A 15,309-nucleotide genomic window follows, 5' to 3' on the forward strand; every position below is an offset into this window, starting at 1 on the left:
TTCAGGTAAAACAGGAAATCTGAGCTACCGATTCTATCAAAATAAAAGCATATAAAAACAGATAATTCCATGTAAAAAAAAATATATATATAAGTAATAATAAACCAGCTGTTCAAGTTTACTAGAACTAACAAACACCACACAGCTCACACTGGAGCATTTCCACAACATCCACAACTAGGGGTGTGACGAGATCTCGCAAGATTAAACTCAACGATATTTCTCGTCGCGTTAAAAATCTGTCTCGCAAGATTTTTTTTTTTTTTTAAAGGGACAACGAGGAGTTTCTATTTGGTTATAAAAAAGTCTCATATTAATGTGGATGAATCTCCGTTACCACTTGTTAATGGTCCATTTTAGATAAATCTATGGTTTTGTCTCTATGGTTATTTTGTTATTATTAGTGGTGGTGGAAATGCTGGGCGAGCCGACCAGCGTTTCTTTACTTTAGGTTTCGTGGCGAGTCATGAGAATAACGCCGCCGAATCTCCGTTTATGGTGGGAACTACGACGGTATGTGATCGTCTTCCAACCTCTGACTTTAATTCTTGATGAATGAAAACATGAGTCTGTCTTGCGCCGGTCAAAGAATTTCACGGTGCAGAGGCTCATAAATGTAGTGGGGAAACACTTCGCTTTTACAAAACTCCTCGTTGTCCCTTTAATGTTAAAACAATGTAAAGCAGGGTTTCCACTACTTTGCAGCACTTTCCACTACACAGTTACAACTCTACTGGACTCGGTTTAGCTGCTTTTCAGTCACAGCTGATCTTCATAGTTCCTCTTCAGTAAAAACAAAACTTATCAACCAGTGCGTCCAGCTACTTAAAAAAAATCCGAGAGGAAACACTGCACATAATATTGTTTGCTTTTGGGAATATTTAATTTTATTTATTGAACTTTTATAAATTTTAGTTTCAGTTTCAATTTGTGGAAGAAGAAGTTAAAAGCTCATGCTTACACCATGCATGTAAAGAGTTATAATAAAACATTTCAAAATGCATACATGTGTAAATAAAAGTCTGTTGGTCCAGTCATATGTTTTGTCATTTTTGTCATTGTCGTTTTCTTAAAATCTCGTCTCGTGAGATGAGTGTATCGCCACTAGGGCTGGGCGATATATCGATATAAAAAATATATCGATATATTTTTTAATGGGATATGGAATTTGACCATATCGCATATATCGATATAGTTCAAATTTGCACTGTGATCCTTGCTCCATTCAGGCTGCTGATCTGGAGCTCTCTACACTGCTCGCTGCGCTCCGCTCCGCCCCTCCTCTTCCTATTTTATTCATGCTTATCAGACCGCTGCTTCACCAGCTGACCGAGAGGAACGCACCGAGTCCACGTCGACCTCGTTGCCGTTAACGAGCCGAGCCGCGGCTCTAGAGGCTCAGTCAGCTGCTGTAGCACAGCTGTTAGCCGTTAGCTGTTATTAGCCGTTAGCCATTAGCACGTCGTCCCCTGCAGCAGCGTCAGAGCTCCAGACCTCTGTGAGCCGCGGTGCTTTCACCAGATTCAGCTCGTAAGGTTCGCGTTTACCCCATGGATCTATGATAATATAATACATCCATGGTTTACACACGTTTGTTTTCACTCTGGTCCAAACCGTGGGTCCGTGAGTGTCACGTGACGTTTCCATGACGACTGACCGGAAAAAGACGTGGGGCACGTCACGTGACTCCAGGTTAAAAAAAAAAATCTCTGAGAAATAAGAGACACAAGGCAGTTGTTGTTTTTTAGTTTTTAGTGCAGACAATTGATAGTTTTTTTTTATTTCAAGAGTGCCTTTCTATAAGACTCTGCTATAGCTGGTGTTTATGTTACAGAAATGTCTTATAATAAATTATACATGATAATGACAATATTTTCAAATTTCCAGCCAACTTTTAACATTGATCTTAGAAGAGGCCTTATGGAATCACGCCTTCTAAAATCCATTACTCCATTACTTTGATTTCAAAAAAGGTACTCTTGTCAGGCAGTATTTATGTTTACATTTTGTTATTTGAGCAACTGAACATCATGAACCAGACGAAGAAACCTGTTTATTATTTATTCATTTGATTTTGCAACTGTTCAGTGAAATAGCCGGTTTCAATAAAACTACCTGTGACTTGTCATATTTGGCTTTAACTTTGACTGAACATTTGCTCTCACTTTGCGGAAAAATATCGGGATATATATCGTATATCGATATTCAGACAAAATATATCGGGATATAACTTTTGGTCCATATCGCCCAGCCCTAATCGCCACACCCCTAATCATCAACTAGTCTGATACTGGTGTTTCAGACACACACACCTGCACCTGAACGCACCACGGACCAGTCGACAACAGCGTTTAAATCAAGGCCAGAAATGATCAGATGATGAGAGAACGTCTCGTTTTCCATCTTAAAGACAAATCTAAAGACACACACACACACACACACACACACACACACACACACACACACACACACACACACACACACACACACACACAGTCTGAGATAAATTAAACCACTGAAACAAACACAGACCAGACATCAAACACTCAGCCTCAGTTCGTCTGTCGCGTTTGCATTAATTCAGAAAAAAGAAAAAAAGGAGGAAAAAACAACTACAGAGAAGGAGAAGTGACTTTGAAGGAGAACTGGGAGAACTGGTCGCACATCACGTCGGCCATTTTTACTCCTTCATCCGACACAAGAGTCTGAACGTCTCACAAAGACGACAACGACAACATTTCAGATCTTTAGAGTCAATAAAGCTGCTTTAAAAACAATGAAATCAAACAAGAAGCTTCATGAACGACTGAGACGACTTCCTGCAGTAAAAAGGGATAGTTCAACATTTTGGCAAATTGGCCCATTGCCATAATCCCTATAGTCATAGCAGTGGGTTCGTTACCTTTAATTGTCGGTGCAAGCTGTTTTTAGAACGGCGGAGCAGAGCCGTGAGCTGCTCAGAGCTACGCTACGGAGGCTCATTATGGGATTTCTTGGTTTCCCTCATCAAACTCATCAAATACACAATCCAACAACTCCACAACGCTCTGGTGGACAAGTTGTGAGCTGCATCTCATAGCGTGGTGAATGTGCAGGTCACAACTTGTCCACCAGAGCGTTGTGGAGTTGTTGGATTGTGTATTTGATGAGCTCTGCTCCGCCGTTCTTGCACTGACAATGAGTTTCTCTCTTTCTCTCGGATTATGGCAATGGTTCAATCAACTATCCCTTTAAAGGGACAACGAGGAGTTTCTATTTGGTTATAAAAAAGTCTCATATTAATGTGGATGAATCTACGCTACCACTTGTTAATGGTCCATTTTAGATAAATATATTGTTTTGTCTCTATCGTTATTTTGTTATTTTAATTAATGGTAGAAATGCTGGGCGAGCCGACCAGCATTTCCTTACTTTCGGTTTCGCGTGGTGGGAACTACGACGGTATGTGATCGTCTTCCAACCTCTGACTTTAATTCTTGATGAATGAAAACATGAGTCTGTCTTGCATCGGTCAAAGAATTTCACGGTGCGGAGGCTCATAAATGTAGTGTGAAAACACTTCGCTTTTCCAAAACTCCTTGTTGTCCCTTTAAGCTAGAAATCTTGCATAGTTCCTCTTTAAAGGTAATGAACCTACTGCTACTATGACTATAGGGATTATGGCAATAGGAGAATTTGCCAAAATGTTGAACTGTCCCTTTAAACAGTATTCGGCAGAACCCCACAAATCAGGATTGGGTTCATCTCTAAAACAGACTCAAAGTTTGCTGTGTATAGCAAACTAGCATGTAGTTTCACTTTTAATAGAGGCTCAGAAACAGTGAGTCAGGGACTATTTTCAGCGGTGGATGAATCCACATGCAGGACTGTGTGTGTGAGTGTGTGTAAGTGTGTCTGAGGGGAATCGAACCCCCGGCCGTGGTCGTCGGCAACCAACCAACCCACCAACCACCCACCACTCACCTCTCTTCTGGACCCAGCCTTCCTTGACGACGTTCTGGTCGCTCATCTTCTCCGGCGCTCCCAGCTCTCCCAGTGTGCGGAGCGTCGCGGAGAACAGACCTCAGATCAGATCAGATCAGTGAGCTGCTCACTGCTGGGCCGGGTTCACCTGCAGCCTCTCTACCTCCTCCTCTTCTCCTCTTTCTCTTCTTTCTCTTTCTCTCCGTCCGTCGATCACTTTCTCTTTCCTCCTCTTCTCTCACTCTCTGTCTCTCCCTCCGACCTCACTTCCTCTTTCTGTCTTCCTCACCTCCTCCTGGTCCTCTTCACCTCCTCTCTTTTCTGTTTCAGTGTTTACTCCCTCCTTCTCTTCTCTTCTCCTCTTCTCTTCTTTTTATTTCTTCTTTTTCTTCTTGTTTCTTCTGCGGCTGCTGTGTTCAGGCGCTCCAGTGGTGACTCAGCCTGGAAGGAAACAAGAGGCAGAAAAAAAGAAGGAGAGAACGGAGAGTAAGAGAGAGAGAGAGAGAAAGAAAAACATGGAGCAGGTCAGTGGATAGTTTCCTTCACAGCTTCATTGTTCACAGCCCTAACACACTTCCTGCCTCCTTGCCTCCTTCTTCCCTTCCTTCCTTTGTTCCCTCCTTCCTAGCTCCTTCTCTTCCTCCTCTTCCCTTCTCTTCCCTCTCTCCTCACACCCTTCATCTCCTTCCTTCTCCTTCTTTTCCCTCCTCTCCTCTTCTTTTCCCTCCTTTACTTTTTCTCCTTTTCCCCTTTTCTGGTAACTCCGTTTCTCTTTCACTTTTTTCTTCTTCCTCCTCTTTCTTTCCTTCTTTCCTTCCTTCCTTTTAACCCCTCCATCATCCTTTCTTCCTTCGTTACCACCACACCTCCCCACCATCTTTCCTTTCCTCCTTCCCTCACTTCCTCCTTCCTTACATACCTTTGGTACCTTCCTGCACCTCCATCTTTCCTTCTTTTCCTCCTTCTCCCTCTTTCCTCCTCTCTTCTTTCCTTCCTTCTCTCCTTCTCCCTCTCTCCTCCTCTCCTTCTCCCTCTTTCGTCTTCTCTTCCTCCCCCTCTTTCCCCTTCTCTCCTTCTCCCTCTTTCCTCCTCTCTTCTTTCCTTCCTTCTCTCCTCCTCCCTCCCATCACTCCTTTTCTTCCTTCTCTCTTCCTCCCTTCCTTCCTCTCATCCTACTTTCCTTCCCTCCTCCCCCTCTTTCCTCCACTCCTCTTCCCCCTTCTCTCCTTCTCCCTCTTTCCTCATCTCTTCTTTCCTTCCTTCTCTCCTCCTCCATCCCATCACTCCTTTCCTTCCTTCACTCCTCTCCTTCTCCCTCTTTCGTCTTCTCCTCCTCCCCCTCTTTCCTCCTCTTCTTTCCTTCCATCTCTCCTCCTCCCTCCCATCACTCCTTTCCTTACTTCTCTCCTCTCCTCCTACTTTCCTTCCCTCCTCTCCTTCTCTTCCTCCCCCTCTTTCCTCCACTCCTCTTTCCCCTTCTCTCCTTCTCCCTTTTTCCTCCTCTCTTCTTTCCTTCCTTCTCTCCTCCCCCCTTCCTTCCTCTTCTCCTTCTTCCCTTCCCTCCTCTCCTTCTCCCTCTTTCGTCCTCTCCTCCTCCCTTCCTTTCCACCTCCCTCTTTCCTCCTCTCCTTTTTCCATCCTTCTCTCCTCTTCTCCTCCCTCCTCTCCTCTTCCCTTCCTCCTCTCCTCCTCCCTTCCTTCTCTCTCCCCTTTCTTGACTGACTCCTTCATCCTCACATAACACCCTCTCCTCCTTCCTTCTTTCCTTCCCTCCTTCCCTTACCTCCTCCTTTATCCTTCTCTTTCCCTCCTCCCTTCCTCCCTTCACTTCCTCTCCTCCTACTTTTCTTTTTAATCGATTAACTGTTTCAGTGGTTTTTTCTTTTTGACGCCACACTTCCCCACTCACGCTGCACAAACAGTTCATCAATACATTGATCAGTTGAACAACAGAAGCTCCTTTGATCGTCTTTTTTGTTTGTTTTGAGTCGTTTTTATGACGATTAACGACTGAAATCTGGTCGAAGCCTCTCGAGTGTTTGTTGTTTGTTTGTTCTTTAACGACGAGCAAAGACAGTTTGTTGATCTATTGACAGATTAATCAATAACGCAGAACACAGATTACACCTCTTCCTCTTCCTCCCTCGTCTTTTGTCACCACTTCCTGCTGCTTCCTCCTTTCATCCCTTCACAATAAAATTACCTCTTCACCTTTTAAAGCTCCTTCTGCACATCTTACTGTTTAAAAGTTGGGTCTGGAGTTTTGTGCCCAAAAATAAACATTAGACTTGTACAAATGAAATCCGTCTTAATCGTCACCTATGGGCTTCTAGTCCTGTCTAGTGGGGGCTGTGTCTGCAGCGCCCCCTCCCGCCGCCTTTATTTTGGTCTTTTGCTCTGTTTTGTTCAGGTTTTGTTGTGCACGTGGACGTTTCTGGGTGGAGTAGAGAGTCGCGAGAGAGCATAGATATCTATGGCGAGAGAGTCTGTGTTTTCTCTCCAGCCAATGACGGAGCTCAGGTGAAGCTACGTGCAGCAGAGTAGTAGCTCAGGGCTGCTAGCTGCACTAGCTATCTGATGCTAACGAGTCTCTCTCTCTCAGCAGCAGCAGTCAGGACAACAAAGAAAAATAAATACAGTCTGAGTGAAGCGCTGGAGCCACGGACCGATTCCCCACCGTCACCGACACTGGTAGCAAGTATTAGGGCCGTTGTAGTGAGCTAGCTCGATGCTAACTTCGGATAGCGCTAGCGGTTAGCATCCGCCGCTAACACCGTCTTCCCATCGCACCACAACGACATAACAACATAACACGGAGGCTCCCGGTGTTGGTGAAAGGTCGGCCCACGGCTCCAGCGCTTCTTTCGGACTGTATTTCCTTTCCTTTGTTGCCATGACAACTGCTGCTGTCAGGATCAGGAGGCTACACAGTTTAGCCCGAGAGGAGGGGGGCCCAGTTTCAATGTTTTGTTTACAAACTGCAACGAACAAAACTCCAGACCCTACCTTTAACAATCAATACTTCACTTTGATTATTGATCAATGTCCTCGGTGCAGCAGCTCAATGTAAATCAGTAGAAACAGGTGAATGAATTGTCCAATGACAGGGCAGCGTTTCTACCTGACAGGCCAGACAGGTTGGACTTCAGCTACACATCGGGACTAACCCATATCGGTACCAACCACGAAAACCTGACAGTCTGAACCCAGGTTCAAGGTGTTTCTGCTGCATCGTCCCCATCTGATCTGGTTGGTTCTGGTTTCACACCAAAGAACTGTTTATTATAACACGTTGACGTCCTGTCCTCCTGTCCTGCACTTCACACTGACTGACCGGTTTGTAAACAGACAGACGAGCGTATGGCAGCTGCAAAGTCACCAAAGCTCGTTAGCAAAGTAGCAATCTAGAAAAAAATGAATGAACAACGATAATTATCCTGTTATGTGGCATCAACACCATCAGGTCCAATAGGACGAATCTCCTTGTTGTTTACAACTACTTCCGGGTAGAAAACCAGCATGAGAACAATAGTGACGGACGAGAGTTTCTCTATATATATCTCATTTTTCATGTCACTATATCACCGTTTAGACTAATCTGATGTTTGTAAAGTTTATAAAACCAATGATTGGACAAACATTACTATTTCTGTGTGCACATTTTTGTAATTAGTCATGGTTATCATAGATTAGCTGGGCTAACGGTTAGCTAGCTGTTTAACTTTAATAACTCAGTGACTCCATGAAAAAATATTTTCTCCAGCGGATATCTGAGTTCCAACATGACTGAGCTAACTGGAGTAGTTTCATGTCGTTCATGTCGTTTCATATCAAAATATGATATATATAGCTAAACTCTCGTTCGTTACTATTGATCTTATTCAAATTACGCTGGTTTTCTACCCGGAAGTAGAATGTAAACAACAAGGAGATTCGGTCTATATGGAGCCTGGTTTAGGATTCAGATGAACGTCCTCGTCATCCATGTAGGCTAACATGTGTAGGCTAACCACCACTTCCTGTTAAAGGTACGAAAGTCCAAACCATCGGAAAAAACAAAACCTTTTACACTCTAAAAGTCTGGTTTTGTTTGGTCCGGACCGAGAGAACGTCTTTGCGTCGGACCAGATTTCAGGTCTTTAGTCCAGTGGAGCTTTTCACAACTGTAAACTTGGTTTGGATCAAACGGAAAAGTCAGAAAGTCCGAACGCAACGAGGTCGGTGCGAAACAACAAAAGTCTTTGATGGTTTTTTTTATAATAAACACCATGATGAACTTCACTAGTCTGGTTGATATTCAGACTTTTTTTATATTCTGATTCAAATTATTCCGAATAAAGAGTTCATGTCAGCTGTTCAGAACGGACGTTGTACAGGAACTCGTGTGACATGTGCAAAGAGTTCTCAATGGCCGTCCAGTCAGACCAACCCAAAATTACATACAATAGACCCGGGCCAATTTTCTTTTCGGGTTTGGACGGAGAATTAGTCGAGTTGAGTCCGGGGCTTCAACACCCGCGGGTCCAGCCGGGTCGGGTTTTAATTATCAGGCCCATTGAGAAATCAAGTAATGAAAACATCCCGCGACTGATCAAAGACCTAAGATCTATCGTCTGATTAGGACGATGGACGAGGACGGAGCAGAAAGAATGCACCCAGACGACATTCAGTTTCACCGTTTACATTATATTATTTTACTTCCGATCGGTTTGGGAAAAGGTTTATTCCACCGATGTGAAACCGGATGAAACTCCAGTCGGTTTGGGCCTGAGATGTTCATATGGAGCATTTCACTCAGTTTGGACTAGAGTCGTTCCGATTCCGATACCGGTATTGGAAATGCTTCAGATAATACCCCAAAATGGCGGTATCGGTGAGTACTGCAGTCCAGGCGCCAATCTGATACCACGTGTATTAGAAACAGGAATCTGTTAACTATTTGAGCAGTGCTACAAATAACCCATGTCCTTGTGTTCGTGTGTCTTTGTTGTTAAAGTTTAGCGTTAGGCTACTTCTCAGAGTTTCAATTTTATAATCGGGAGTCATGTAAACATGGCGCACCGCGCGTCTTTATCCGGTCAGTTCTCATGGAAACATGGGACACTCTGCCACACCACTGGCAGAGCGTCACACCAGCTGAAAAATTAAACGATATATCACCGTATACACCGGTATGTGTGGAAACACCCACTGTGGCTGCACTGTAGCAGTTTTTAAAGGAATTGTAATTCATTCCTAGATTTATATTTAAGCAATATACGACAACCCCTTTAGAGTCGTATAATGAGCATAGACCACGGACTGGAGTGATATATTGCTTTTATAAAACGGTTACCAATAATGACAATATGAAAGAGGGATACGCAATCAATTTCATGTAGTTTTATTCAACCAGAAATACATATTATCCAATAAAAAACTGTTCCCACCTCTCCAGACGTTAGCTCCAAGTAGCTCTGCATCTGGTCTTTTCCTCTGTCACTGCTCAGTCCCCTCTACCATTGTTAACCCTCTGGAGGTGAAAGTTTAAACCTTAAACATGTCAATTACACTACTTTAGTCTGTTTTTAACATCGTAAAATCATCAACTGTCTCTTGCTAGGGACTGCAACAGTCCGTTCCAACAACTTCCATTCATACCAGTCATTCGTGCCCTGTTCGTGCCTGAGGCGGAGTGATAGCCTACGCTGTGATGAGGCTTTAGAATAGTAGCCATGGTATATGCTCATTATACCACGGTTAACAACCAATCAGATCGCCGGATTTCACCTTTCCGTTTTATAATTGTTATTTTCCAGTTGTGTCTGACTGTCAAACTAGACAATAAAAGAAAGTTAAATATCTTTCTTTTGCTGTGTTCGAAAGGTTTCACCTGAACCAGGCCTTACAACAATAATAATCAATCCATCATGCAAGCGTAGTAGTATATACTATAGATATAAAATAATTGATAAAATGGTATTGAACATCTCTATCTAAACCAATTCTAACTGAACTATTTGTCTCGATGTAAACCCAGCAGCTACTGTCGGAGCAGCTTCTAGAAACAGGAGAGGAGCGATCAGTCAGGACAGTGAAGGCCACAGGTCGGCCGGTGCGTTTGAGTGTTTTGAGACGTGTCTGTAAAGATGAGACAGACTGACTGTGTCTTGTCTCCTTGGTTTGGTTTGTTTTTAACTTGCAGACTTCAGAGCAGACAGAGGCTGAGCTGCATGTGTGAACCTGGAGGGGAAAAAGGTCTGAGATGTAGCGAGCGTCTTATCTTGCCTTTTTCTTTTAAAAAAAAGGAGGAAGTGCACCTGTTAAAACCCTGTCGGCTTTTTGTGCTAATTGTAGTTTGGTACAGACAGAAAGATAAAAGACGGGATGGAACGAAGGTATGATAAAAAAAAACAAGTGTCCAGGTTTTTTTTCTTTTTCCGTTGACAGAAACAGGACGACATTTACACGAGCAGAGAAAAGTGAAGTCGCTGCCAAATAAAAGATGAGGTAGTGGGAGTAAGAAGCGTGTTTCAGGGTTAGCAACATCTGCACCCGGGAACAGGATCTAAAACCTGAGCCGCCCTGCTCTCTGCTGGTCCGGTCCTCTCCTCACACGACCACACACACACCTCGCACATGTTGTTACCGGTTTAAAATCATTATTACATATTGATTTAAAGGGGAATTACGTAAGTCCTCTGTGTCTCTAACCCTCCTCTCCTCCATGTGCATCTGTTTCCAATGAGAAATCAATCCATGGAGCGGTGGATAAGGTTATTTATCATCTACCATGTCACCATGTGTATATCTGTGTAGTCTTATCTGTCATCAACATGAGATTACGGGTTACGGGTTAGCGCGTTACGTTACGTTTGTGTGGCGTTGTCGCCATGGAGACGAGAGCTGGGACACCGGGTCGGAGGCTCTGATCTTACAAGGTTGGTTTTCAGCCCAGAGACGCTCCATTCTCCCTGGAACTAGGTACAAGTCACTAACTGGGTACGTTTACATGGACAGTTTCAAACGGTTTCAGAAAGGTTTGGGAGACCAAACCGATTGAAAATACTTCATGTAAACACCTCAAACCGTTTCAATTACCCCAAACCGGTTGAAATTCCAAACAAGTTGGAAGGGAGTGGTTTAAACTTTTTCTAAAACGATCTGTCTGTCATGTAAACTGTTTTCTTGTCTGTAACAACATCTATTGCACGTCTGTCCGTCCTGGGTGAGGGATCCCTCCTCTGTTGCTCACCCTGAGCTTTCTCCTGGTTTTCCCTGTTGAAAGGGTTTTCCATGGAGTTTTTCCTCAGTCGATGTGAGGGTCTAAGGACAGAGGATGTTGTTATGATGCCATGTAAAGCCCTTTGAGACAAACTGTTTGTAAAAACGGGCTATACAAATAAAATTGCCTTGCCTTGCCTTGCCTATACACTTGAAACGGGTTGATCCCTGGCTGCGTTCGTTCTGCGCATGCTCGGGACCTGAAGTATGTACGCATGCACGCTTGAGCACGTACGAGCCGTGCCTGCCTGGCTGTCACTCAAGTGAAAATGTCCGTGTATGGGAAAATGTCAAGCAAGAAATTTCATAACAGACTGGCGGGTCGTCTTTTCCTGCTAAAATTAGGAATATGCCACGCTGCTGTTTAATACAGAGAAATATTATAACAGCAAAGACTACGCTCAACAAACGAGGTACAGCTGTAGCACTTCCGTAATTAATACTGATACCATAGTAGCGCAATCACTCACGGCTGCGGGCACATTCGAAGCGTTTGTTTCGTCGGCGCATGTAAACACCCAAGCTGGAATCTTCAAACAGATTGATTCAAACCAAACCTTTCTGAAACTGTTTGAAACTGTCCATGTAAACGTACCCAATGATTTAACCAGAACTAGGACTCTGGAGCTGGTTCATTAAGGTAAAAATGTAGCATAGTTCCTTTTAAATATAAGGTAAATATATGCTAATGCTAATCACAGAGACGTACAGAAGAAGATGTGTGTCGCTAACAGACCGGTGCACTGGCCAGCAGACATATAAAACCAACCGTCAACAACACTGATCACATGTTTCTGGTGTATTAAATGTTTTCTCAACGGTAACTCAGTAAGTCTCACACACACACACACACACACACACACACACACACACTGGTTGTCTTATAATAAATCACACATCACAGAACGACCTGGAACAGCTTCCTCTCCTCTCAGAAGAAATTCAGCATATTTCTCAACTATTTTTTTTGCTGTCCATCATTTGGGCTGGGTTTAAAAAAAAAAAAAAAAAAAAGATTTTCCGATTCATATCGATCTTCATTTCTGAAGAGATGTTTAAAAAGATTGATCTTTTTAATGCAGGCCACTTCCTGTTTGTTTACTTGTTACAGGACGAGTTCACAGATCCACATATACACATAATATACAAATATACACACTGATTACAGTACTTTCATTACCAGCCCAACGACACCGGAGCACCAGAGAGTTGTTGTTGCTGTTTTACGTCTGGGGTCATAGTCATATTAAATAAATGTGTGTTAATGATGTTGCTGCTTTTGGGTCAAATTCTATTAGCTATAAACATTAATATTTTTTAAATAACGCACCAGACCAGAGGTTAGAGAGTTGCAGCATTTCCGCTCTGTGAACATCTCTCTCATCAGAACCGAGCAAAACTGTTGTGAGAGCGTTAAAACTGGAATGTCGAATCGGAAAATCTAATCGAATAAGGACCTTGTGAATCAGAATCAATCTATTCAGTAAATCAATAGTGATACCCAGCCCGACTGCACATCACTATACATCTCCTCATATATAGGCTATTTCTATATTTAAATACATTACATTGTGTATCAAAGCCACAGTGAGGCTACACACATTACTATATATCTCCTCTTTACATACTATATATCTCTATATTTAAACATATTTTGTTGCTATCAAAATCACAATGAGGCTGCACATCACCAGGCTATATCTCCTCATGTATCGGCTATATCATTATAATACATTACATTGTGTACCAAAGCCACAATGAGGCTGCACATCTCCTCTTTACATATATATCTCTATATTTAAACCTATTTTGTTGCTATCAAAATCACAATGAGGCTGCACATCACTGTATCTCCTCATGTATTGGCTATATCTACATTTAAATACATTATTTTGTGTATCAAAGCTACAATGAGGCTGCACATCACTATACATCTCCTCATAGGCTATATCTATATTTACATACATTACGTTGTGTATCAAAGCTACAGCAAGGCCTCCTTATATACTGTATATCTCTATATATATTTTGGTGTGTATCAAAATCACAATGAGGCTGCACATTACTATATCTCCTCAGTATATCTCTATATTTAAACATATTTTGTTGCATATCAAAATGAGGCTGCACATCACTATATTTCCTCATGTATTGGCTATATCTACATTACATTGTGTACCAAAGCCACAATGAGGCTGCACATCACTGTATCTCCTCATGTAGGCTATTGGCTATATCTACATTTAAATACATTATTTTGTGTATCAAAGCTACAATGAGGCTGCACATCACTATACATCTCCTCACATATAGGCTATATCTATATTTAAATACATTACGTTGTGTATCAAAGGCACAGCAAGGCCTCCTTAGATATATCTCTATATATTTTGGTGTGTATCAAAATCACAATGAGGCTGCACATCACTAGGCTATATCTCCTCATGTATAGGCTACATCTATATAATACATTACATTGTGCATCAAAGCCACAGCGAGGCTACACATCACAATATATCTCCTCCTCATATATATATCTACATATCTATAGTTAAATACATATAATGAGTGTAAACCCCTGTGTGCAGCTGGAGGACGAGGCTCACACACACACACACACACACACAGACGGAAAACAAGCGTGAGCCTCCGATGACAACAAAAACAATGATGGCGGACAGGAGCAGCCGCTGTGCCGGGTTCAGAGCTGCGGCCCTCGGTACCACAAACACCAACACCCCCCCTCTCCCTCTCCTCCTCTCCCCCCCATCCTCTCCTCCTCCCCCTCCTCACCCCCCCATCCTCACCCTGTCTGTCTGCCCCCCCCCCCTCCTCCTCCTCTCCTCCTCCCCCCTTCCTCTCTTTCCTCCGTGCCACCACCCCCACAGAGTCTCTTGATTTATTGGCCATGATTGGGTCCCACAGACACACACACACAGACACACACACACACACACACACAAACAAACAGTGAAACAACAGCTTTTGTTTCAAGGGCGTGTGTGTGTGTGTCTGTGTGTGTGTCTGTGTGTGTGTGGTGTCATTATCTGTTACATAACAACATCCGCCGCTCCGCGCGCGCTCCATTATGTTTTAATGGCGAATATAAATAAATAAATAAATAAATATATAAATAATATTAAATAAAAATGTCGGGCTGTGCTGTGACTCTGCTCTCGTACCGATTAATCACCGTTATAGCGGCGATGGAGCAGCCGGTGGTGTCAGAGAGAGAGAGAGAGATGGAGGGAGAGATGGAGGGAGGGAGGGAGGGAGGGGGGGTTGTGTTAGCAGCCAAGCCGGCCTGTGATGGCTCTGCTCGGCTAGAAGGAGCCAGGGATGCTGCTGCTGCTGCTGCTGCTGGTGGTGGTGGTGGAGGAGGAGGGGGGTTAGCTACTGTTAGCCGGTTAGCATAGCATTAGAACGTAGATATACTGACTAGATGCCGCGTTCTGCTTCTCAGCGTACGTCAACACGGCCGCCATCTTGGTCCGGGGTTTCTGAGCATAGACATAATAATATATGTCTGACAAGCAGTCAGACCCTTGTAGTAGAACAAATTTCAGTGTATTTATGCATGTGGGTGTGTGTCTGAGTATCTAAGTGTATGTTTAATACATAAAAAATAAATAAATAAAAAATGTCAAAATGTTTTTGTTGTTGTTCTATCATAAATATATGTCTGACATTTATAATAAACCAAACGGCTTGAAAATCGGTTGAATATTCGGTGAGTTGTGGCGATTTTAATGGTTGATAAGACGTCTGCCTCTGTTGACTAGTGCAATAAGTAGACACGGCTTCCCCCGTACCAAGATGGCGGCCGCGTTGACGTATTCCACTCAATAGAGTTGCCTGGGAACGCGGCATCTAGTCTAGTCAAGTCAGTATAATAATATATATCTATGGGTTAGCATAGCATTAGCATTAGCATTAGCAGGGCGGCCGTTAACGGGAGGTTTGTTTTATTTATTATTCAACGCGACAGAGACGCGACGACGCTGGGGCGGCAGGGGAGAGATTGGGGGGTGGGGGGTGGGGGGTTGGGGGGTGTCGATGGTTCATCATTATCATCATCATCAT

General features: G+C 43.2%; 2 protein-coding genes across 2 annotated transcripts in view; both read right to left on the minus strand.

Moving 5' to 3' along the window:
- akt3b (v-akt murine thymoma viral oncogene homolog 3b) overlaps nucleotides 1-15,309 on the minus strand; it is a 42,879-nt gene that overhangs the window by 26,832 nt on the left and 738 nt on the right. The window contains exon 2 of the mRNA XM_083970789.1: nucleotides 3,964-4,404. Coding sequence (XP_083826915.1) covers nucleotides 3,964-4,009 — 46 coding nt within the window. The 5' untranslated portion in view covers nucleotides 4,010-4,404. The remainder of the gene's footprint in view (nucleotides 1-3,963; nucleotides 4,405-15,309) is intronic.
- The window catches only part of LOC310985743 (uncharacterized protein), a 204,856-nt gene that overhangs the window by 19,448 nt on the left and 170,099 nt on the right, over nucleotides 1-15,309 (minus strand). The window lies entirely within an intron of this gene.

This window comes from Trachurus trachurus (genome assembly GCF_905171665.1).
Source record: "Trachurus trachurus genome assembly, chromosome: 1".
Lineage (NCBI taxonomy): Eukaryota > Metazoa > Chordata > Actinopteri > Carangiformes > Carangidae > Trachurus > Trachurus trachurus.